The 26,224-nt window shown below is 36.9% G+C and overlaps 1 protein-coding gene across 1 annotated transcript in view; it reads left to right on the top strand.

Moving 5' to 3' along the window:
• DEUP1 (deuterosome assembly protein 1) overlaps window positions 1–25,494 on the top strand; it is a 48,004-nt gene extending 22,510 nt beyond the window's left edge. Inside the window, exons 7-12 of the mRNA XM_026855419.1 lie at window positions 5,758–5,903; window positions 6,520–6,625; window positions 8,169–8,369; window positions 11,887–12,086; window positions 17,854–18,154; window positions 24,319–25,494. Coding sequence (XP_026711220.1) covers window positions 5,758–5,903; window positions 6,520–6,625; window positions 8,169–8,369; window positions 11,887–12,086; window positions 17,854–18,154; window positions 24,319–24,489 — 1,125 coding nt within the window. The 3' untranslated portion in view covers window positions 24,490–25,494. The remainder of the gene's footprint in view (window positions 1–5,757; window positions 5,904–6,519; window positions 6,626–8,168; window positions 8,370–11,886; window positions 12,087–17,853; window positions 18,155–24,318) is intronic.
• Window positions 25,495–26,224: the final 730 nt, after the last annotated feature.

Here is a 26,224-nt window from a genome sequence, read left to right on the forward strand (position 1 = left end):
CAGCCAAGTTTGATGTTTATACATTTATCGTGTATAACGATATAAACATCACGTGTAATGTTTATATATTTAATTTGCACATTAATTCACTGAGTCATTTGCCTGTATCCACGTTACCGGTATGCAAGCAAAAAACCTCTGGTTTGGGGCCTGTTAAGAAGGCTGCCATCAAAAGTAGTGACTAGAATACAGGGTGGGACAAATCATGGTGACTGGAACAAGTGGACAGATGCTGTACAACGGAGAAAGTACATCTTACTGTGCTGTAGCCTATAACAAAATCTTCAAGCAAGAGGATTTTTAGAATCATGTGAATAGAATACATGAGCTGTAGGAAGCACTGACAACACTTCAAGTGGAAGTGGAGCTAGATGTACATAACATTATCAACTAAAGGGTAGAAAGTTGCAGAATAAATGCTGGTGGTATGGAATTCTGCTGTGTTAGAAAAGCCACATTTGCAAATGGCTGCAGAAGGAAAACACTGAGGTAAATTCAATGTATGGTGAAAACATGTTGCTTGGAGAAAATATTATTTTAGGAATATCTGTATGAGAAAGAAGGAAGTGCAAAGTCAGAAGAAGTAAGAAGGTTTGCCTGAAGGAGTGCTAGGTGGAGGATGGGAATAGTTGGACCTGATGTGTGGGTAAAGGAGGGAGAAGTAGATGGGAATCTTGGTGGGGAGAAGGCTGATAACAATGGCAGCAAGCCTAGTATTGTGCCTCATATATTTTATATGCCTATGACCATTTCATGTCTGCCTCGTTTCTCTCATACTATTAATTTGCAAGGAAACAGTGATAAAGTGAAGAAGACCAATTTGTTGGCTCTACAGGAAATACAAATTTTAGAAGATCCAAATGGAGATTGCAGTCTATTTCTCGACATTATGAATTGTCTGACAAACTTAATTGCAGCCATACATGAGAGGCAGCCTCAAAACATCACACAAGAGGTTTGCTTCTTAGAAAGTCTTCATTAAATCACCTGCTGGACACTATTTTACACAGAAATACAGCATATATTTTTATTTAAAAGGTTGAACAGTGTATTTGGTTTGTGTGGCAAGGTTTTGGTAGCGGGGGCGCTACAGGGGTGGCTTCTGTGAGAAGCTGCTAGAGACTCCACCCCTGTCTGACAGAGCCAATGCCAGCTGGCTCCAAGATGGACCCACCACTGGCCAAGGCTGAGCCCATCTGTGACGGTGGTAGCACCTTTGGGATAACATATATAAGAAGGAAAAAACCTCCATGCAATTTCAACCAGAGAGAGAAGTGAGAATATGTGATAGAAACAACTCAGCAGCCCCCCATGTCAGTGCAGGAGGAGGGGCAGGAGGTGCTCCAGGCCCAGAGCAGAGGTTCCCCTGCAGCCCGTGGGGCAGCCCATGGGGAGGCAGCTGTGCCCGGCACCCATGGAGCTCCACGGGGGAGCAGAGACCCACCTGCAGCCCGGGGAGGAGCCCACACCGGAGCAGGTGGGTGCCCGAAGGAGGCTGTGACCCCGTGGGGAGCCCACGCTGGAGCAGGCTCCTGGCAGGACCTGTGGCCCTGTGGGGAGAGGAGCCCCCGCTGGAGCAGGTTTGCTGGCAGGACTTGTGACCCCGTGGGGGACCCACGCTGGAGCAGCCTGTGCCTGAAGGGCTGCACCCCTGGGAGGGACCCACGCTGGAGCATTTCATGAGGAACTGCAGCCTGTGGGACAGACTCATGGTAGAGAAGTTCATGGAGAACTGTCCCCCGTGGGAGGGAGCCCACGCTGGAGCAGTGTCACAGTCCACTTGGTGGACTCGTGATGGTTTGTTTGCTATGATCTTGAAAGTGCAAAATTAAGATGACCAACACCAAAGGCGATAGCAGTAATCAAACGGTGAAGAAACTGTATAAGAAAGGAGAAAAGTAAAGTTTAGAGAGAGGAGGGAGAGAGGTTATAGCTACCGCCACTGATCTCACGGTGTCCTAATGGTCCGGGGCCCAGCTGATGCTGCGTCGTCGATTGTTGTGGTCCTTGGTGGGGAAGTTTCCAATTTTCATTGTCCATAAATCATCCTTTCATGCTCAGTAACACACCTTGCTCCACCTCCGCCTCAGGGGTCTCCACTGTTCTCGAGCGAGGCCATTGCACATTCCCAGCGGGGAGCGTCCGAGGCGTGGTTAGTCTTGGAGGTGGGCAGCCTTCAACCAGGAGCTGTGTTTTGTTATTATAATGAAGCAAAATTCGTCTAAGGTTCCTGATTTCTTCATCAATGTTATGGCAACAGTTGCGATCCATCTTTTCTGATAGTGGCTATGCAATTATCTCTACCAGCTCTGGCTAGGCCCAGGCACGGAATAATAGCCCAGCACTCTGTACTGCACGGCTCAGGCACTGCAGAACAGCCCAGCACTGCCTGCACCACGCGGGTCAGTGCTCAGGAGAACAGCCCAGCACTGGCTGTGCCGCACAGTTCTGCATTCAGGAGCCTTTGCACCACATTCCACTCCAGGGATCAGCAACTGTTCCAAGCAGGCCATTGTCGGGTACCTCACTGTCCATGTCCCTGATGACAATGTTGAGACAATGCTCATCTTCTGACCGACTCTTACAAGCAGGGAAAGAGTGTGAGGAGTCCTCCCCTGAGGAGAAAGCGGTGGCAGAGACAATGTGCAATGAACTGACTGCTGTTTTGCTGATTAGGGATACCAATTAAACTCAGACACCAGAGTGAAAAGAGCAGGCGTATTTTACTTAAAATAACTAAATAATGTAATAGAATAATACAGAAAACATACAGTAAGAAAAGGCAGAACAGTGTGCTTAAACAAATAGGAAAATACTGTGTAATGCATCAAATCATTACTACACAAGAGAGAGAACAGTGATTAAGAAAGATCCCTCACCCCTTGCAGACGTTGCCATCACCCAGCCCCGCAGTGGCTGGGCAGCCCCGGTTACAGCGAGGGGTTGGGGAGCCTGTCCCGGCAAGGGGGAAATCCTGCGTGTGCGTCCACCCAGAGGTGAGGCTGCCAAAGTCGCTGTGAGCGGGCCCAGCCTTATACACTAGAGATCGACAAGCCAGAATAGCTGGTACCTTTGTTTTGAGCGGAAATATCTGGTTTCAGTCTCACATTAGATTCCCCCAGAGCCTGGCCAGGGCTCAAGGGAGAAGCTAAGGGAGTTTCCCTGCTTATCTAATTGGATTATACGCAAGGTCTTACATCAGGCCACAGGGACGGACTATGGTCTCCACGACCCTGTTATTTTATCCACACATAAAGAAAGATAAATATACATTCAAGATAGCTATAATTTCCATACAGATTTCACTAATGATTACATACTGAGTTAGCAGTTTTGGTTCGGGGCCTGTTGCTCAGGCTTCAGTACTTCCACCTTTTACATCAGAATAGGTAACTTAGTAAAATACCTATTAACACAATGGTTACCAGTTATAAAATATACAGGATTCATCTATAGGTTAGCTCTGGCTTGGGCCAGTTGTCCAAGCCCTAGCACTTCAACTGCAACCCCCATTCCCCATCCCCTTGTGCCGCTCAGTGCGGGGGAGGTATTGAAATCAGGACTGAAGTTGAGCCCAGGAAGAAGGGAGTCACTTGGGGAAGGTGTTTTAAGATTTAGGTTTTATTTGTCATTATCCTGCTCTGATTTGATTAGCAATAATTTAATTTCCCCGAGTTGAGTCTGTTGTGCCTGTGCTGGTAACTGATGAGTGATCTTTCCCCATCCTTATCTCAACCCATGAGCCTGTTGTTACACTTTTTTCTCCCCTGTCCAGTTGAAGAGGTGAGTGATAGAGCAGCTTTGGTGGGCAGCTGGCATCCAGCCAGGGTCAACCCACCACAAACACCTTTGAGTAGAATTAGAACAGGAGCTGCTCAGGAAATTTTTGAGACTTCCTCTTGATATCAAACATGGCAAGGTAGTTGAAGCAAAACTTTTCACAGAAGAGAGCATTTGGTAAATTTTTCAACTTGAAACAGACTTTTTAAAAAGTTTTATTTCATTAGTTATTTTCTAAACAGAACCTAAAGCTTTCTGGTTCAAAATTAATTTTCATTTTGGTGTTTTAACTAGATGAAATAGATATTTCCTAAAATAATAAGTGGTACATATCTAGATGATTTTTTTGAAGTAATGTGTGAAACTCTTGACCTGAAGTTCTGTTTCAATTTTCATTGCGGCTGCTGCTGTGGCTGCTGTTGTTCCTGCTATTATAATTCACAGAAGAAAATACAATTTATGTAAATATGTATGATGACTGCAGTCTGCCACAGATGATATGACTTCTACCACACATTTGTGCAGCATTCATTCCCCTTATCCACGCAGAATGAAATCAGAGGGGTAACCCTCCCCCAAATTCATATATTATAAAATAATTGTGGCTATTTCTTGAAAGTTGCAGTCATGAAGATGATCATAAGCAAGTCTTGCAGACAATTTTACCAGTTCATTAAGCTTTATTTGACTTCAATATGGCCAGACTTGCATTTCAAAGTTTAAAAAAGCGCTCTCAGCCTTAATTTAACAAAGGCTAAGATGAACGAATGTATATACGCAGCCCCTATAAAAACGCAAAAATGCTTCATATCTGTCTTCAGCAGGCCTTTCAGCCAGAGGAAAACCACAGGCTTCTTGGAAGGAAGGTCATTCTCATATGAGGCTCTAAGGGAAATAAACCTTTGAAGTTCCTTGCTTGCAGTGTCTTTTCTGGATTCCAGTTGTCTTTTGAAAGTTTAAAGGCTTTATTTTTGCTTTTAAACGTGGAAACTATATTAAAATAAAACGAAGAAATTATGAAAAATATTAGTGGGTTTAGTGTAATAGTTTTAATGGCAAAGGATCAACATCCTTGGAAAATCCTTTTTCTTTAATCCGGAACATGCTTTTGGATCTTGGGTAAGAAGCAATAAATATTCTCTGGATATTATTATTACAAGAATCTGATTATTATTCCTACTTTTGTTATTTGTGGGTTATATTTCCAAGTTCTTATCTTTAGTACATTTTCAGTATATTTTGGGGGAATCCTGATTTTTTGAGGAATAGAGATTTTATGTTGCCAAATATAACATGTATCTTCAGGTTGGCTATCATATCAATCAGAAATTAAAGGTAAAATAAAGACAAGATTTGTGGATTCCCTAAGAATAATATTTTTGTGATTGCTTAAAATGTTGTCATATTAATTTAAATAACCAGTTAGTTCCATGCAGATAGAACTAGTTTTGGAGGTGATTGAGCACAAAACTTACTTAAGTACTTAAGTCTAGATGTATCTGCTCCAAACTTCCAGGCAATGTTTAATGAAGACATGCACCTAATCCTTCCTTTCTATAGTCTTGTACTTTTCAAACTTACAAATTTGGAAATGCTGTTAGGAAAACAGAAAATGCAAGAGTACTTACAGCACTGGTTCCAGCATGTGAACATGTTCTAGGATACTGAACCTGCTGAAAAAAGCAGACTATGTCTTTTAGATGTATTTAGTGCAGTAAAGAACTTCTGAATGACGGTTCCTATGATAGTTTCAGACAGATGCATTGGAACGTTGCAGAGCTAAAGAATATTCAGCATCTGATTTTTTAGGTGACATTTCTGGAGAAAGGAACTAACATGAAATCAATTAAACTCAAAATAAAAGCATCCTTTCATACAAGTTATACAGGTATCAAAAATTATGTGTTAAAATACAGCATTTTGAGCTACTCCTGCCTCATTTTATTTAACTATTTACATATTTGCTTGTTTCTTTAGAAGATGGAGGCAGGCTTTTTGGAAATGAGAAGGGAGCTGCACTCACGGGATGCTCTCTGGAGAAGGTTACAACTGGAATGCCAGCAGTTGCACACAGAATTATTGAAACTCAGAGAGTATACTGATATGCAGGAAAATAAAATAAAGTATGTATGTTGAAGACAATATTTAAATTAACAAGTACTTCTGAGCTAATAACTTTTCTTACATTTGATTTAAATTAAGTCTGTTTAAAAAGATACTCTGGATTCAAATGTCAGATTCTAAATTTTTGAATAAACATTTTCATTACCAATTATCTATGCCAAGATTGCAGGCAATAGATGCAGGCTCTGTTAAAGGCTTTAATGATGCTTAGATCTTTACAAATCAATGCATTTCATTCATTTCTATTTATATGTTTACAGTGCCTTTCCTTCTCTCAACATTAAAACACTTTGGAGGTACTGCAATTAAGATTCTCCCTAACGTCTTTTGAGTTAAATGTTCATCTTTTTATGGTTTATCTAATCTACCATAGCTATTTGAGATTATATGAAATACTAACCTACAAGAGATTTCAGGATTCTTTCTGCACACACTTGCATTGTCCTTAATCTCTATAGATACTTTCCAAGATCAAACCTGGTTTAGGCCAAATCTTTAACTTGTTTGGGCTTTTTCATCAGCAAGAAGGTGTTTTACACTGAGGAGAGGATACTGTAAGGTAAAGGTCATCAAATGTTCTGCTTGTTTCATGTTTTGTTTATTTCTTATTTAAAGGCATCAATCATCTTGTGTACATCTTACTGAGCAACTAGAAAATAAAAGCACTGAGTTATTACTGTTGGCACAAAGTCAAGAACACCAACAAGAAGAGCTAAACAAGGTATTTCATATTGTTATGTATTTCCAGATCTTAGCTGAAATATGTGATTTTAAAAAGAGCAGAGTACTGACCTTGGGTATATTCATATGCAGGAGAAAGCAGGAGGATAAATTGTGGCTTTAGGAGAGTATGAAGTTTTCATATATGGTTGCATTTCTGGAGGTAGTTGTATAGCTGTAAAACTCTGATTCTGTGCACTAACAACAGTTAGCTACTTCATTGAAATAATGAAAGAGACCACACCTAAGCATCGCTGTGATTCAGGTAAAACCTTGCAAATAACAAATCCTCCAAGGCTATGAGTAGTTAATAGGCTATAGGAGGTAAGTAGTTTTCAGTGGTCTCAGGTGTAAGATATGCTAACAGATCAACTGATATGGGTCCCTGTGGCAGCTACCCACACAAGGTTAAACTTCAGATTATTGGTCCTCTGCTGCACAGTGTAGGGCAGTGCTCTTTTGTTTGAACTATGCATCATCACATTGCATTGCACATTTCAGAAGTGCTGTGTGCAGGCAGTAGTGGCATGGCACTGTGGAGTGGCATATGGCTTGGCAGGCCAAAACACTTTGGGAGTAAAGGATGCTCAGAACTCTTACAGGCATGTTGTGGTTTCGCTGAGCAGCAATGTAAGCAGGAATATCTCTAATTGGATGCAGCTGACTTGGATGCAGCAAGTTTGGCATGATAGTCATGATGTAGCTCTTAGGTTTTTTACATCTACATCTATTTGTTTACAATTCTAGTATTTCTATGTGGTTTGAATAAATAAAAATGAAATGCCATCTGTTACTGACTGTGTACAGTACTGGGAGAAACTATTAAAATGGGTTCGAAGGTTGTTATGCTGTTTTTTTAGTTTTGTTTCTTACATAATAAAAAATCTATCAGTACTAAACTGTTGGTTATAGTAGAAAGATTATGAAAACAATCTTTGTGTTGATTCTTTGGAGAACTCTGAACAGGAGATAGTGCAGAAAGTTTGACCTTAAATTTTATATATAATAGCAGGAATAATTCTCATGAAGTAATTTACCATATCTACTCTTTATTTCTAACATAGTTTCTCCTTAAATAGTCTCTAAATTGATTTATTTATGTTGCTCCTAAGTTAATTTAGGCTGCATTAAACTTATTTCAAACCTAAATTAACTTAGGAGCAATATAAATAAATCATACTTAGCTTTACTGAATGGGTATTTCCTTGGATATTCTTTGCCATACATTCCAATTCTTAAAATTAACATTATTTTTCTTACATTCTTTTAAAAATGTTAATTTAAATGCCTTGTATTTTGTTCATTTCTAATACTAAATAGGCAAATGAAAGCACCAGAGAAGGGTTGAAAAAGATGTAAAAATAAATAAAACTATGTGTGCTGACTCATGAAAGCATTTTATTATACAATCTCAAAAATCTCTGACTTGGTTAGAGGAGTTGGTGTCTTGGAAGCAACAGCAAAAAAAGTCATTGATAGGTAGCAAGTGATGCAATCATATTTATTGCACAACATTTTTTCATTTTGATACATATTTGCTACAGATAAGAAACCATGTTTATCAAGAGGAGGAGCAGTCCCATTGCTCTGAGCAGGAAAGAATGAAGACAGAAATCTCTGACCTGACAGAAGAGCTTCATCAGAAGGAGATCACTATAGCAACTATCATGGAGAAAGCTAGTCTTCTGGAAAGACAGTTAAAAATGGAGTTAGAGATAAAAGACAAATTGTTAGCAAAACAACAGGTATGCAAGCAGGCAAAACCAGCCTAGATCATTTTACTCCACACTGTTGATAATGACATACATTATAGGTGAAAAAAGACATTACATTTCTTGCAGTAGTTTTCATCAGCAGTGCTGTAATATCTGTGAAGTATTACTAAAGCAGCCAAATTGATACTGGAACAAGAAAGCACTAGTAAATGTCAACTGTACATCTAAATTACAATTCATTCAGACCATCAAATGTAGTTACAATTTTAACATACAAAAGGTCTTCAAAACCTCCAGTTTGTTACTATTATATGTGCTCTATCATTAGAACCATTTATTAGATTACTTAGAACGTTTCCTAATTTTTCAGGGTTTTTTAAAGCTTTTTGAAGAATGTTACAAATCTGCTTAGAAAATACCAGTAATTTCAAAGCTGAAAACTGTAAGATACTAGTGTTTTAATGGCAAATTTCAGTTGTAAGAACAAATAATGTTCTCTTGATCACGTAGCTTTGTAAACCAAAAGAATGTTCATATTTAGAGGTTTCTGGGTTTTCTGAGAGGGTCACTGCATACTGAAAATTGTGATTAATGTAATACTATACTTTGGACAATAGAAAAGTTAAGTGTTTGGGAAAATGAGAGACATCTTTACTGTGTGGCACTCACAGGCCATATTCGCTATCACATCACTAAAACAGTGAGTGTTGTTCCTAGGCTTCATGACTAGGATTTCATCCAGTTTCAGTGGCCTGCAAAATCTGTCCCGCAGTATCTTGTAACTACATGTGAACTCCCTTATTTTCCTAAGGGATTACTTCTTCCAAAAAGGTAAATAAATACAGAGGTATTGCATTTATGTATCTTTTATAGATGGTTTAAGATTTCTTTCTCCTGAAGTATTGCTGTATTTTTTAAAAAAAATATTATAGCTAGTTTTATAGTTATGTATATTTTGTAAAATTAAACTTACAAATATCTATACTCGTTATTTCAAATTAACAGTAATATCCTTGTATTTAACTAAGAATTGAATCTTCTCCTGGTTGTTTGATTTCCAATACAAAGTTATCAAATCTGGAAACACACATCTAAAAGAGATAATGAAAACCAGGAGTGTAGAAGTTGCAGAGTCATTTTTTTTAATCTATGCAATATGCAGAACAGTTACTTATATTTATAGTAAATGTGGATTGAGATCATGGCAGATTTAGAGATTTCTGGCTTGAGTAAAAATAAATAAGTAAAAATAAGGTGTGTAACAGAATCAAAACCAAGTGTTATTCACACACATTCTGAAGATGGGTATAGCTAGGAATAATTTTGACCTTAATTGTAGTAAACTAGAATTAAGCTAAATTTTTCAGTAACTGTCTAGACACTAAACAGTTTCTGAAGCCTATTTTCTGTAAGTGACATCACTTATTTCAGAAAATTCTCATTTTTAAACAGTCATTCTCACAGATACAAAAATATGCCCATTTTTAACTGGTTTACCCCTTTGTTCATATAATATTTAAATAACATTGCAAACAACTGACACATTTTGCCCCCACCCGACTTAGTTTCAGAGTTTAGTATTTATTTCTGTCCAACCAGAGGATATTTAAAGTTTAATTCATAAAAAGTGTGCCATAATATCTTGTAGAACTATAGTTTATATGGATATAATAAATATTATATATGCTGCCTTCCACAAAAAGCTTCAAAACATTCCCTGCTTACAGAACATCTGCAGTCATTGTATCTATCACTAGAACAACCACTGGAATGTTGCTTGTAAATATTGTTGTAAATACATCTTGGGGGGATTTGTAGCCTGTTAATTGTCTTACTGTAGACTGGTAAATGCATGAAAGAATGTCACTTTTTTCCACACCCTTAAAATCACATATATGTCTATCAGTGATGCATTATATATACATACATATACACTATTAAGGATATATGTGTATATATGATATATTATTGTGGAAACATAGATGGATGTGTGCATGCATGTCTAGCTCTTCTCTACAGTGATATTCTTCATGAAGATTGAGAAGAGCTGTCTGACATGCTGTCTGACAGGTACACCAAGGTCACTACACATGTTTGTGCATTTTTGGACTTAATAATTCTTTCCTACTTTACTAGTGTATTGTGAGAATCTAAACATTACAGATTGTGAGATATTTGATACTAAGATTGCAGGGACTGGACAGATTTTTATGAATGTGTTTGTACAGCGCTACACAGACCCCTCAAACTAGTGCCAGCCTAAGTCAGTATTGTGTAATGCATCAGCAGGCAGGGTTACCTGTTCAGATTTCAAAAACAATGTAGCTATGCCAGCTCAGTTTTGGGGTTCATGCCATTACAGCTGTACTGCTGATTCTAGAGCTATTAGTGGTAGGGTAACTTAGCACTCTCCTTCTTCCTCTGTTCTGCAACTCCGCTCTGCTTGGGAGACATAACTGAGACCCTGCCACCCATCCTTGAACAAGGTATTAAATTTTTTTATAATTTCTGGCACTTCCATGCCGGCTTGGCCGTAAATTCCCCTAAAACTAGCAAAGCAAGGCAAGATTTATAGGGAGAGATAGCATCAGACCAGTTATTGCAAGGGATAGACAAGCTTTCAGGTGCAGGACCCCAATTGTGCTAGCAGTGTACTAAGATATGAAAGTACAACTTAATAAAATGTATGCGTTTTTAGTCTTTTATGTGTAATCTGATAAATCTTTTGATAATTTTCTGTTGATGACAGTCTAGTGTTATTTATATATATTTACACAATGCCATGGCAGAATTCTGCAGAGTAGTTTCAAATTAACTACCTGAGGTGTTCAGCATAGGCTTTATGGAATAAATGATAGGACAAAGAAGGAATGGGGTATCCTGGCTAGTCAGCTTCCAGAGATAATCTCCATCTTCTTTTGATCTAGTGGATGGGCCTCTTTAGCCCCGCTCACAGTGCATGTGTTACTTGCACTTTCAGAATTTTGACTTGTATACCATGTGGGCTAACCCAACTGAGAAGCAAAGTTTAGTAACACGGATGAAGAGCACTGTGCTAATGTGGCTTTATTGCTTCTGAAACTGAAGGTGACTGTATCTTGACACAGATATTAAATTCTGCCTGTAGACATACCCTGTATCTAGTATAGTAATGAACTTATATAATTTTTCTTGTTATTTTTGGTGGAATTGTTACTGGAGGGAGCAATACAGTCTGCAGCTATAGCTGTTATGGCTGCTTTTATGTCATAAGTTTTACAAAGCAAGCAATGAATTTACAACAATAATATTTTGAATGCATGTTTGTTGAGAAATTTTAATTTGTTTTATTGTGTTATAGAGGCTATTATCCCTTCTTTTCCATTTATCTACAGTGCTGTGTTTTTCTGGAGGCAATTCTCTTGGTTTGCTATAAGTGCTGCATGATTATATACGGTAGTTAAGTTTTCTTTAGCATAGAACATTGTTTTGTATTTGTTAAAAATACTAACATCCATTTATTGTGGAAGAAATAAGTATTTAATGATGGTTTTATCTCCTTTCACAGAGTATAGATTTATCTAACAAAGAACATGGAAATTTCACAGCTTCCATTCACAAACTAGAACATGAGAATATAAGAGTACAAAACAGTCATGTTAAACTACAAAATGACACAGAAACATTGATACTGGGTCGCCTGGATACATATGGAGAAACAAAGCACAGCTACCAAACCCATACAAAGATACAAGAAAAGGAAGAGAGGTAATATTTATACTGCACACATATATGAAACTTCCTGTAATTTTTTTGGAAGCATCTAACTGGGCCAAACTGTTAAGCTTTTTTTCTGTTTCTATTAATTCAGAACTCCCACCAACATAAATATCAGACCTAGTTAGTATATTTGTAAAAATTTCCAACATTTTTCTGAATGGCTAACTTCATTTGGCAATAAATGAAGTCCCAGAAATGTTTGATCATTATTTTAATATTTGTCACATGAAAGAACTTTAAAAACTTCTTGTCTGCTGCTTAAGTTATTCTTAGTTCCAGGTTTTGCAAAACAGTAAAGAATGTATTTTTACTGCCAAAGAAAATCAAGACAAGGAAAATATATAAAAACCTACATGAAAGGTAAACTGCTCCACAGGAGGTTATCTTAATAAGCAGTTTGAACTACAACCCCTGCTGAAAAGCTTTGTGTCCTGCCAGTTTCATTTGTTAAAAGTTTCATTAAATGTATTTTAATGCCTTGTCTAGTTTTGGTGTTCTTGGGTGACCAGATTTTTAAAAGAAACATAATTTCAGATGCCCTGAATAGATCATTACTACAATAAACTCCTTGTTAGGGAAAAATAATGAAACTTAAGAATACTCAAACTCATAGTAAACATTGTAGTGAAGCCTTCCTTCTTATTTCCCTGTATTCAGTGAAGAACTGAATTACCTTCAAACATGTTATAATCATGGCGTTGCAGTAATAAAAGAAAATTAAACTCCCTGCTAAACTAGTTCACAGTATAGGAGAGTAAAAATTCATAGGAAACTAAATACTCTGATCAGTTGTAATAAAGAATTTACATGGTAGCACTAATGTAAAACAGTTCTGTGAAGCAAAGTTTAAATAATTGGAGAAAAAAATCATACAGGTTAAGATTTCAAACTCATACAATCATTTTATGGCAATATTTAAAGTGATTTGCTTTCTGCAAAACAGAAAGGCATCCAGTTGTATGTAGCTACATTGTTGATAACATTTCTTTTTAAATATGATGTTTAGTGTTGGAGGTAGTATTCATGTGTATGTAAGTACATATATAACATAAGTATGTATGTTCATACACATACGTGCATATACATACTGCATCACACACATATATATAAAAGTGGCAGGTGTGACTGTTTTGCTACTAAATTTCAAATTATGTTGAAGGCTTTGCTGAAACAAATATTTACAGACCAATATTACAGGCTATTCTGCACTTGTAGGTCTCATAATTTCAGAAAAAAAATTAGTCAGTGCAATTTTTGCTCATGCTTCCACTCTTCTTGAGTGAGAAAAAGTCAGACTTTTTTCCATTTTCTCAGGAATTACACTTGCTGTACATGAGGAACTGTGAAATTTCATTTGTGAGAATTTAAGCGTATGAGACATTAGAACTATGCAGGTAATTTGCAGGATTTTGGTTTCATAGCCATTGAGGACAGATGTTAAACCAAAACTGGGAGAGAGAAACCTGGGAAAGCTAACCTTTTTCACAACAGAAATCTCAGCCACATTACTGAACATAATTTAAATTATTATTCTAATTAATCTGATGAAACAGATACATTGAGCCTGGTTTTCAGGATCTAAAACATGCATTTGATTTCCTAAATGAAAAGCTATTTAGATAAATAAATACATCCACAGATTTCGAAAAATGTTCAAATTCCACATGTACTGTATATACACATCAGCCAGCCAGTCTTTTTAAGATTGGGCCCTTTCTGTACTGTCATTTCTCTGTTACCAAACAGGGAGCTACCTCAAGGTTTTCTCAGAAAACTAAAATTAAATTTTCAACCATCAAATGTATGCAGATAAACCATGCAATTGATGTTGGTTGAGTTAAACTCTGGAGTTTTATTTTATTGTGAGTATAAACCATGTTATTTCTGTTTTAATTTGCAGTTCTGTTTCCATGGTAATTATGGCACTGGAGAAAGGGCAAAAAGACTTTTTTTGCATAGGAGAAAATAGAAAACGCAGGTTTTGTGCAAGGAGGGGTATGTTTGTGTTTTAAATAGTAATTTTCAGAAGCTGTACTTTTGTTTTTCCTATTTTCATTCAGAAACCTAGAAGGGTTTGCACAATTTAAAAAAGATGTCTTCAATCAAGTATATTCTCTAGTATTTTTCAGGCATGTCTCATGATAAGTACTAGAATCCTAGGCATGGACATAGCCATTAGTTAGATAGGAGACCTCTAGAGAAAATACAGGAAATTGCAGGAAGTTATATTGGAGATATATTAGAAAGAAGCATGATTTTTTCTTTCTTGCAGTCTACAGTGAATTTCTAAAGATACACAGGAGTAACATCTTTTTTGCTAAAAAATACTGTTGCCACATCCTACCTATAACCACTTTAATTAGTGTTCTCATATATGATAATTGACTCACTTCTAATTGCTGTTTACATAAGCTTTCCCCACCGTCAAGATTTCAATCCTTTATTTAGAAGTCGACTACATACAGTTCATTTAAATTTTGGTATGGTCGAAGAGGGCTTCCTCTGATGAAACTGGTATGTTTAGCCTGTTCTTTTCAAAATTAAAACATGCATGTGAGTTCCCAAATGAAAGGGTACTTATTTACCATAAAAATATACACCACATAGGTAACTGGTCAAGCCAAAGTGCACTTTTATCATGTGGCAAAAGTGAGGGGGTAAAGGCTAGGACTGAATGCCTACTAAGTTAGCTGGGGGTCTCTTAAAGCATCCATGCTGACAGTGGAGTATCTGTCTAAAGGAGGTTTTCACTACCCTTTGGAGGTCACGCACTATTAGTCATACTCACTACTGTATCAGCTATTTCAATAGATAAACTGGAAGCAGTGAACACAATCTCTTCAGGAAAAATACCTTTTAACAATTTTTAAAAGCAAGCTAGCAGTTATACTTACAAGATAAAACCAGCAATACAAATTCTGAAGATATTCTGGTCATTAAAGGTCTGTTGTTTTCTTTCTCAAGACTAGGTATGTCAGTCAGCACAAGCTGTGTAAGGAATTTGGTTTGCACCACTGAAGTCATTGATCGCGTAGGGACTAGGCTGATTTTATATATAAATCTGGAAAAACCAATCCTGTCTATATAAATTCCCTTTGCGAGGACATCGTTCTTTCATTTTTTGTCCCATATGTCGTCATGTCAACTGATATTATTTTTGCAAAGTATATGTATATGTTAAATACTCTATGATGGTAAACCTGCTGAAAGCATATTATTCATCTGCAGTTATAGTGTATTTGCATTGTCAGTGTTAACAAATGGACAGTTTTTTACAAATTTGCAGATATTTGCCTACCTTTATATTTGTATTCAAAGTAGAACTCTGTTCTTAGCTATTATTTTGCACTAAACTGGCAGAAATTTAAACCCTAACTGTGAAATCTGTCTGAAGTGAAGGCATAGCATCCATATCAAAGCACCTAAGTGTAGGTGTCATGTTTTTCCAAGATAGCAAACAGCCTCAGCAATCATATGGATTACAGTAGGAAGTGAGGTTCCTTTAAAAAATCAGTCCTTTGGGTGTGGGGGGGGTATCTGTTTTTATTATCTAAAAGCTACCATAACTGTAGGCACCCAAGTCTGAAGATTCTGGTCTTAAGGAAGTAAGCTATAACATAACAGTAATAACTGTTATTAAATACATAGAGAAGTAGTTCTGGGGGAAAAAAGGACACAGAACACATAGACTTTACTGTGGGTTTACAGAGGAAATTACTTCCAAAAAGGTCAGAACACAAGATGAAAAAAAAATCTATGATTTTCTTATTCATGCCATCTATCTTCAATTGTGGCAGGTTTTTTTCACTGTGCCCTTCATCCAAACAATAGATAGAATGGACTTTAAAAGAAAAAAATGTATTCTCCTGTGACCAAAGAGCAGAGTGTATTTATTTAAAGAAAAGTATGAAAGAAAAGAGAAAACTCTGCCCCCATAAAGGTGAACATTTTAGGTAATGTAGAAAACTGGAAGGTTTGGTGAAAATTCTCAGTTTTATGTTAGAATGTATAATAATATTATACTGATAATAATATTATCACATCATGATTATGATTTGCTTTCCTGTAGCATTCAGAATATCTTAATCACTACTTTTTTTATAATCAGAGAAAAAATATGTTCTTCATTAGTTCTCTGAGTTTTTCTGCAGTCCATTTATGGAGTACTTTAGTTTCATGTTTCAGGGCTTATGTACAGCAGGATCCATTAAGACTGCACATCCACACTCTCCCAACACCAAGTATTTAAATTAAGATTAGAAAATTATGGTGTGATCTTTCTGCAGCATTTCCCCATGCCTGACAAATTCTTCTTTTTTATTCAAAAAAATTTTTTAAAAAAGCAGTTTTCCTTGGATCTGAGCAGCACTGCATACTATTGCATGTTTATAATAATTTTATTTTCATGTCAGAGGACTTGATCTTTGAAAGCTTTTGTAGCTGCATTTCAAATTAGTAGTGTTTTATGATACTTGCAATGATAGGATCTTTTCAATGCTATCATGTTTAAGTATAGTAGTTACCTCCCAACACTAAAATTTCATCATAAGCACAGACCTCAGTACAATGGAAATTCTTACCTCAGTCAGAAATACTGTAACAGAAATGTAATAAACCCAGAAATAATTTAGGGGTTTTTGCATGTTTTGTTATGTAATACAAGTATAATAAAGATGCAATTGAAAATTAGTCTGATTCAGCGGACATCTGGGCAAGCTAGTCTCAAAATTCTCTGCTCTTATCAGTATGGTTTCAGAATTGTTCAGTTAACGATCAGGAAAAGGAGGTATTTTGAATGGGAAGAAAATAGCTTTTTTTTTTTAAAGTTGCTGTTAACCATAATAGTTTTTGCTGTACAGAACTACAGAATGAATACAAATATATGCTTTCACATTCTGATCACTGTAAGTGGGATACAAGAATTACAGAACGTTATACTAAAATACTTAGAAGTTCTTTTGTAAGCTTGAAGATGTCACTTACTGTTACAAAAGCATGTTCTTATACAATTTTTTAAAAAGTGTATTTTAAAAATTTATTTCTTATATTAATTTCCAGTATGTTAGATTAGTGACAAAATTAGTATTGCAGTAACAATGCAGGATCAAAGATTCCTATACCACTTTTTTGTTTAACTTATTTAAACATTTATTCGAAAATCTAGCTATTTGAACATAGTTGTTTACAGTGATACTAGATCAAAATTGACTGATTATCCAGCCACTAATAACAGGTTTTGTTCCCTTCTCACACTTTCATATTTCATTTCCTCTATTTGTGTGGCTAAATTCACACTAGTTCCTATCATACTATAAGCTAAGTTACCAAAACATGGCTGAAGTGTGCTTACATAGCTTCTTCATCTGAAAAGCTAAAGGGATGATAACCTCTGGCAAAGGTTAGGTATCAAACACTTAAGGAGTATTGGTAGCTTCAGTACCTGAAGCGAGTTTGTGTTTTAGCTCTTGTCCTGCCACAATTATATGGCAAGGTTACTCAACTTAAGCTCCAGTAAAAGGGTCTAAATTAGTGTGAATTAAGTCACAGCTGAAGAAGGCATAGAATGCACACTTAGACGTTTAGAGTAACTTAGGTGGAAAGTTGCTAAATCGCTGGTAATGCTTAATCTTATGCCCATAAATTCATGCATGAAGCAGTTTTAACAGCTGAGTAATCAAAATTGCACAAACAAATAAAACTAAAAAACCCTTTGCTTTGCTGTGATAGCTTAGTTTTAACATGCTTTCTCTTTTAGAACTTCCCAAAAGAAAGATGCCTGGGAAATGGAACGTCAACAGACTGCTGTGTTCACAGGCAGTGGATACGACCGAAACTGTAGTCCTGCTTTATATGGCCCAGACGATATCATGGGTTCAAAAAGTGATAGCAATTTATCTTCTCATACTCTTCACAGAGGTCATGAAAAGAAAATAGTTTATAAATCTCCGTCACCACCAATGGGGTATCCTTTGGGCTTTGGTGGGCCATTTCCTGAAAAGGGCAGACCAGGCAGCTTACTGAGCCCTGCTTACAGTGCAGAAGAAAACAAATTACCGGTAAGTAACTATTTTCCTATAACACATATATTCTCGAAAATCCATCTGTGGACCAAATGCAGCCTTGGAGGAGCCAAAAATTAGATCACCCCTGTTGTCTTTGTTACTTATACAGTGCCAGCCCAGCAAAAATGGGAATACCTTATCCTAACATAAATGTATTTTTTTCTGGAGATTAAACATCCCCTCCTGGGCCATACCTCTGTTATAATGATGGTGATAATTACCTGTCATTATGTGACTGTGAGAGAGATTTCTGTATTTTAGCTCATTGCCTTCTATACTGGGGCACCCTGCTTCATATTGCCTTCTGTAAGGGCACTCTGCTTTAAGTGTATTTCCATAATGCCTGCAAACTTACTGCCTTAAGTGCTGTTAGACAAATCGAGTTTCTACAGCATTCAACTGATGGATGAAATTAGAGGAATTGCAGCAACTATTTTCTATGTGTTAGCTATTGTATTTTAAAAGGAACAGAAATTATAACTGCTGTAATCCTTATTTTTCTTGAAATGAGAGAGTAATAGTGCAGCATTCTTTCTTTCAGTCTTCATAGGCTGGAGATTACCAACCGCCATGACGAGTGGGATAAATCCCACTTTGCCTAGGGCAACTTCTTAGGAAAAACTTCCCATAATACTTTGGCTTTAGTTCTTTCTTTAAATTTGAGCTTTATCCTCTTCCTTAGTATCTTCTATTCTTCTTTAGACCTCCACTACAGGCTGCTATTTTTTTCCACTTGAAAATTTAGCACTTATTTTCCAGACCTCAAACCATGCAACCACATCATCATTAAATAAGGGAACTAACTGATTAGTAAGGAATGGACTGTAGCCATCTCTCTGTCCAGCTGTGATACATGTGTCTTTGTACCCAGGAGATCCTGAACTGCAGGTGTACAGCTAAACCTGCAGAAGGGGAAGATGGAAGACTTCAGCATTTACTGGCAATTTTCTTGCCACTCATCACCTTAAGTAGGAGCAAAGAGGCATCATGACACCAACAATCACCTTCAAGCAGTTTGTGGTTGTCATACCCGGGTTCTGCTCTCCTCTTCAGAAATGGACAGACATCCTTTCCTATCAGAGACGTGGCTGCTGGAAGACCGTCACTGTATTCCAGAACTTCACTGTAGATAGGGAGCACCACAGTGATGGCCTGCCTGGGGAGCTGGGATTGCAGTGCAGCCCTTCACTGACCATGATCCCAGCAGCTGGGTCCCAGTACTCAGAGAACAGTGAGAACTACATAATCCTGGGTGTTTCTATATTCTATATTCTTATGCTTCACAGGAGTTTTAAGTAAATTACTTTTGGCTTCTAATACCTTGGGAGTTTTCCCTCTTTAAACTGCTAATCATGAGAAAAACTGTCTGGACTTTTTCGGGAGAGTCTGTTAACACCAGTTCTCCTCATCTCTTCTGTCAGAAGTCTCAGACAGACAGCAGATCACAAAGCTTCTGATTCCAGCCAGCCCAGGGAAAATTCCTATTCTGAGATACTTGAGCAAGCTGCAGGGAAACTATTTCCCATCTGGCACTCAGGACAGGGTCAATGTCAAGGCAGTTGACTAGATTATAAGGAAAATACTTTCCAACTGGTGTGTGGGCAAAGTACATAATGGAACTGTTAATCAAAGGATATTTCTTCTACAGAGTCTGAGTCCAAATCAGTGGCACTGAATCAGGTACAAGTTCAGAAGACCACCAAAATTAAATCATCATTCAGACTTACACTGGATATCACAGCTTTAGTGCAGAGATGATTCAACAGTTTGTTACTGTAGCGTTCTGTTTCAAATGGAAAGCCATTGCATCAAGGAGAAGGAGTTAAAAAACATAAAATATGTTGTAAACCAGAGTACTTCAGCAGAGTTCTTAGGACTGATACTTAGTCACCTAATGGAAATCTCCAGTATGTTCAAAACTTCTGAAGGTGTTATAAGGGGCCATTTTTCTGAAGAATATTTGTAGCACTAGTTGAAAAGGTCAGAATTATAGATGATGTCTGGATACCTACCAAAATGAGTCTGTTTATATGTAGGGAAGAGTTAAAATAGTCTCTAGGGCTTGTCCCTTCACATGCTTACTTAGAGGTTACATTTGTAGAGAAAGTCGCTCTTGCCTTAGAGTAAACTAGAAAGTGCGGCTGGGATTCACTGAAAATTCCCATAACTCCAAAAATTCTTGTTTCAAGGCTTTCCAAATCTGGGGAAGTACTTTTTCTCTGAACAGTACTTTGGGCTGTGCTCTCTTTCTGAAATAAACAATTTCAGAAAATGGTTGCCTGATTCATTCCCATTCTCTGGGAAGACTATTCCATAGAATGATCCAGTGTCCAGCTTCAGAAAATAAACAAATAAATAAATAAACAAAAGAGCCAATAAGATTATTTGCAGCTTCATAGTAGTCCATTTCTACACAATTTCTCCATTTCAGCTGGAGCAAGCAGTTATGTACAATGTGCTTTCCAATCTGGATCTTTAACTTTCAGTCACAACTACATTCTCATGTTTCTCTTCAGACAATGGACAGACATTGTCTGTTCTTGCTTTCAAGACTTGGAAAGACAAGAAAGACTTAAGTGGTAGCAAGGAAAATTTAAATTAGGCATTAGGAAACTTTCTAACAGTAAGGATGAGAAATTGCTTAATAAATAGATTGCAATGGAAAGCTGTGAGAATTCTGCCACTGGGCATTATTAGGAATGATTTTGATAGTCTTGATCCTACCCTGAGCCATGATGTGGTCCATGCCTCTCATGCTTAGGTATTATTATCTAGCTGCTCAGCTACTTAGGCCCTCGAAAAGCCTTCCTATGTCACTTGGCAATTTCCTAGGCATCTCAATTTTGATTTTCATACATGAGCAGAAGAGTGTTGAGGACAGGCATCTATACCTGCTACCTAAGATGTATTGCAGTGTAGGGTTAGAGGAAACTACTCCCCAAAGCCCCCAGGTTTAGTCACAGTGAAACTAAAATTAGCCAGACCAATTTCTAGTCTTGGTGTTGTAAGAACTTTCCTGGAAAGTAGAAGGGGCTAAATATGAGAAGACTTCAGCAGTCTGGGATTTGACCATTCATGATTTGGCCACTAAATGTTAGAATATCCCAAGTGCTGGGATATTCTTTCTTGCTGCCCTGCTGAAGGTGCATCCAAGAATGCTGGGACAACTCATGGGGCAAGAAAGAGATTAACTCTAGGCAAATTAACTAGGTAGTCTGTGAGAGAGAATAGACCTAGCTTCCTGGGGTGCTGCTCCCTAGAAATCCAGAGCTAATTCATAAGCGCTTTGGGTTGTTCTTGCTTAAGGAGAAGACATATTTAGGACGTATTTCATATGTGGAAATATACATGTCTGTCAGGTGCACTCTTTCATTTCCAGCAAATGATGATGCAAAAAGGTGAACCTCATTACTGGTATACACCAAGGAAATATGGGATCAGCTGAGACTGTAGAAATGAAAAAATAGAGTCCTTGTTGCCTAACTACCCAAATAAGTTAAGTTGAAAGCTTACCAATGAACCCATATCTATCCAGCTCAGTTAGAAAACCACAACACATAAAAGAAGTGTTATCTGAGGAAGAAATTAAAAACTAGAGACCATGAATCTGATCTGAGACATGGATTAAAGCAGTTACTTTATGGTTTTTCTTCCTTGGCCACTGCAAGTAAAGACAATAAAGAACATAGTGAAAGAACAGACCCGAGGCTTGGAAAGCAAAGCTTAGTTGCTAACAAGAAATGTTGCCTTTTAGACCTGTTTAGATACGACCTTCTCTGAAAATGCATAAAACCCAATGCATTAGGGACCTGTCTAAAATGATAGTGATATGTAACCCTCAGTTAAGGGGCTGTAGCAAACCATGATCTGCTTATTCTAAGTGATAAACATTCTTCTCTCAGCTCTGAGGAGATCTCATTTAGAGCTTGCAGTGTATGTCAAGAAACAACACATCAAAGTAAGTACCAGTTGAAGCAAGGACACAAGCATTTCAGGAAGATAGCTTGATCATGAGGCAAACGTTTCCAATGACAACTAAGCAATTGTAAACATTGTTATAGTGAATCTCCAAGAATCTCTCATAACTTGCTATAACATTTTTGAACACTAGCAGACACAGAAATCTGCTATCCATATGGAAAAGCCTGACATGACTTTTTTTCTCTAGGTGATGACACCTATTAAATTCTTTTCAGATTCACATTTTCTCAGTTTCTTACACTTCTCACTGGAAGTATTTTATTTGCTCGGTATCGAATCAGTGATTTCAGAGCTGATATTCAGTAAGAAAAACACATGGTGATTCTTTAAAGCCTCCAAATCCAGTGTCTTCTTCATAATATAAAAGGCATCTTCAAACACTTCAAAGTATTACTGCCAATTTTATCACTGAATCCAAATATCACAAGGAGATATATTTGTGATTTAGCCCATGAAGGAATAAATGTGCATGTAGCCATGGCATTCAGAATCTTAACAACAGCTCTTCATATGAAAACAAAGATGATCTATGGATGGGAAATCATACGTTTATGAGGAAAAGAAGGTGGCAAGTGATGTCCCTCCAAAGTTTCTCAAACATTGGGGGATTAACATTCTTTCTTACCCCCACTAATGCAGGGATTGACAGAATAATGCTGTGGCACAAAGTATTCCAGTACATGTGGGTTCCTTGTTCTTACATGACAAATTACATCACTTTTTCTTCCCTGCACTGTTAAAACACTAATTTGGAGGGATTGAGAAAAGGAAGATTCTGCTTTATCTGTGAATTTCATTTTAGGAGCCTTATACATCAGAAAGCCTGTCTCAGTTTAGAATGATGGTATTACATTCAGAATTTATTTCCAGTTATTGCTTACTTGCTGTACTTTGAAAAGGGGTTACCTATAGGAAATCTCTAAACTTCATCTCAAGGTCTGTTGCAAAGAGTTTGAATAGAATAGCGCTTTAAAGCCTTTCTCTAGTTAGTGTCTTTTGTCCTGAAAAGCTGCTAAAGGGCAGTCTTAAACCAGGCTGAAAAAAAAAAGACCAAATCTGACTCTAGTTGCTGTGGAAATAGGGAATACCCCTTCTAATACGATGAAGCCTAGAATAAAAATTTACAAGTGTAATAGAATTGGCCTTTTCCATAAAACATTTGAAAATTTAAATCATTTTAAGCCATTCCTATTTGATGTGCTGACAGATAAATTCTCCTTTTTACAGTTTAGGAAAAACAAAACTAGAGATTCTAGACTAATAATCAGTTATTAAAACTATTTAACATATGGTTTAATTAAGATAATAAATGTCAGTCATCTTCCTCAATATATGATCATATAAAGACAGAGAATTATCTTTCTCTGACTCAGTATTACAGCTTCTATACTAAATTTTTTCTCAGGCAACTGTTAAAAATTCATGTCATAAAATTGTATTTATCTATATAAATAAACATTGGATTTATTTAAGCAAGCAAAATATCTTTAGGCAAAGAAAAATTATTTCATTTTTCTTTTGATAAAGACATTCCAATGAATGCATCTTAAGTATTATCAGAAAGAATTAATAAAAATTGCTGCTTAAAAATTTAGAAGTTGTTCCAGCAAAGACTCACTCATGTCCTTTGCTTTATATTTGAATAATATTTAGTACATTCTCCAAATTATCATGGCCTGAAGTTGATAGTACTGAAAGCACAGGGTTTCTTCGTTTCCTCGGAAAGCATCACATCAGAGGAGCAGAGCTAAAATTACAGGAGACAGTCAGCAATACCCAGCACTACTTATATTCTGTAATTCCAAAACCCAGATTATTGTCCTCTGTCATGGTCTAAATTATAAAAGTGACAAATATATCCTTTAGCTTATGCAAAGATTTTGGAGGTTCTGAAGCAGCTTATTTCCGTCTAATGGGATATTTACATTTTTAATGGCAAATCTACATCCTAATGCTGTGAATATCACAGGTATTCAGACATCACATTCACGTTAAGTCATTTAGGCACCTGAATGCCTTTAAAAATGTATGCCCAAATTCATGTTTTCTTGGAGAGTTATAAAGCATTATAGTGTTATTTGCTGCTATAGGTCGTTTTTCAAATCTGAAATTTGATAATGCAAACGTTGTCGTGCTTGCTGGTTTTTACTAACCATGATTTTCTATTCATTGCTCAGTCTCCCCCTGAGATATCCTTCCTTGTGACAACAGAAAAGTTCCTTCAAGAGGAAGAGAAACATACAAGAGAGTTTGAAGAACGTTTAAATTCGCACCTTGAAGAACTGCAAAGACATTCTGAAAATACTCTAAAAAAATATGCCAGGATGCAGCAAAGCAGGCATACTTAAGGCAGTGACACAATTAAGAAAATAAAACCAAGTAATCATCCATGAGTTTCTTAGAGCTAAAATTTGCAACTAGCTGCTTAATGTATTTAGGCACATTGCCAATAGCATGTATTTTTAACACCAAAGTTTCAATAAGATAATCATTATCTTACAGATTTAGGTATACTGTAGCTTGACTATATTACAAAATATCATACTCTATACATATACTAAAAGATACAGGTGGGTTTTGCATAGTTAAATTGTGTGCAGCAGAGACCCTGTTGCAGCATTGTAAATTAAGATACTTTGAATTCTATGATGTACAGAGGGCTAATAAGTGAAATTATTCCCTTGAAAATATTATCAGCCAAGAGAAATTCTCTAGATTGCACAGAACAATAGGGGCCTTTAGCTATGTCATAGCTCCTAGCATAAAGAGCTTATCTATGCTCTGGTTATTCTTGGTTATAGAAATAGCCCTTGGGACTCTTGAAAGAGAAGTTTGAGCTCTTTCTGTCTTACGCTCTGAGCCGTGCGGGTCTGTTGAGACAAACATGAATAGATAAAGCACATATTTTGAAGCCCCCCATATTGCTCCTTTTACCAGACCTATAGACTTCACCTGGGGCAGAGCCTGATCCCAAGTGCTTTATATGCTTTACATTAACACTTTATGATTTTAAAATCCTGTCTTCCAAAGCATCTGTTTTGGTATTGATGTTTTGACACTATGTTGTCTTGTTGTTTGACTACATTGGAACAGGGTAGAAACCTTTAACTTCAGACAACTTGTGATCAGTCTTAGGTAAGGGCCTAAATTATTTGTATTTTTCTACAACATAGGAAAACATTATAAAATTGAGCACAGTTAATTCAACTGCATGTGCTGAAAAAATGCATAATGTTGAGATGCCTTTTATTTGCAATTCATACTGAATTCTGTTGCTGTGCAAGCGAAACAGAAATTACAGACAGTGTTGATGAACCACCAATTTCAGTGAAAGAGATACTGAAGAACCGCTTTCCAGCATATAATGTTGCCAACTTCCTGGAAAAATCTGGATAAAAATAATACCAGACTGTCAAACAGCTCCAGTTTGTGAGTAAAAGAAGTCTCATTAATATTCAAGACCACAGCAAAAATGTAAATTGTTTTTGGAAGCTATATTTACATTAAGACAAAATATACTACATCACACTTACACAAAATACCAAGATTTTAAATACCAGTTTGGCTCAGTTTGCAATAAAATGAGTAATGAAAATGAGGACATCAAAGAACCTTTTACAGGAAAATTCAGGAAAATTACTACACTCAGCTGGAGGAACGAGGACTGAATCAAAAGATGGTGGAAGGACATCTGAACAAACTAAATATATATGTGTCGACTTAAGGGGAGATGCATCTGGGAGTTTTAAAAGAACTAATCAAGAAGTTTAGGAATCTCTAGAAACAAAGTAAATTTTAAGCTGGGAAAGATCTGTAGAATCAAAAAGACAGCAAAATGTTGTCTTTCAAAAGGGCAAGATAAAAAAATATGGGATATTAGCCAGTTAGCCAGATTCTTTTGCCACTGCAAGATTTAAGCATACAAGACAGCATGCTCCAGATCTTCAAAGAATCGTATATGTCTGACCCCAGTGCAGACCTGAGGATCCTTCTCATGATACAGGTCTGTGAGATGATACAGAATGAATGAATGAAATCATCAAAATACGCATTTTTTTTTCTATGCCTCTTTAAGATCTAGCC

Source organism: Athene cunicularia, assembly GCF_003259725.1.
Source record: "Athene cunicularia isolate RWA chromosome 1 unlocalized genomic scaffold, athCun1 chr1_part1, whole genome shotgun sequence".
Lineage (NCBI taxonomy): Eukaryota > Metazoa > Chordata > Aves > Strigiformes > Strigidae > Athene > Athene cunicularia.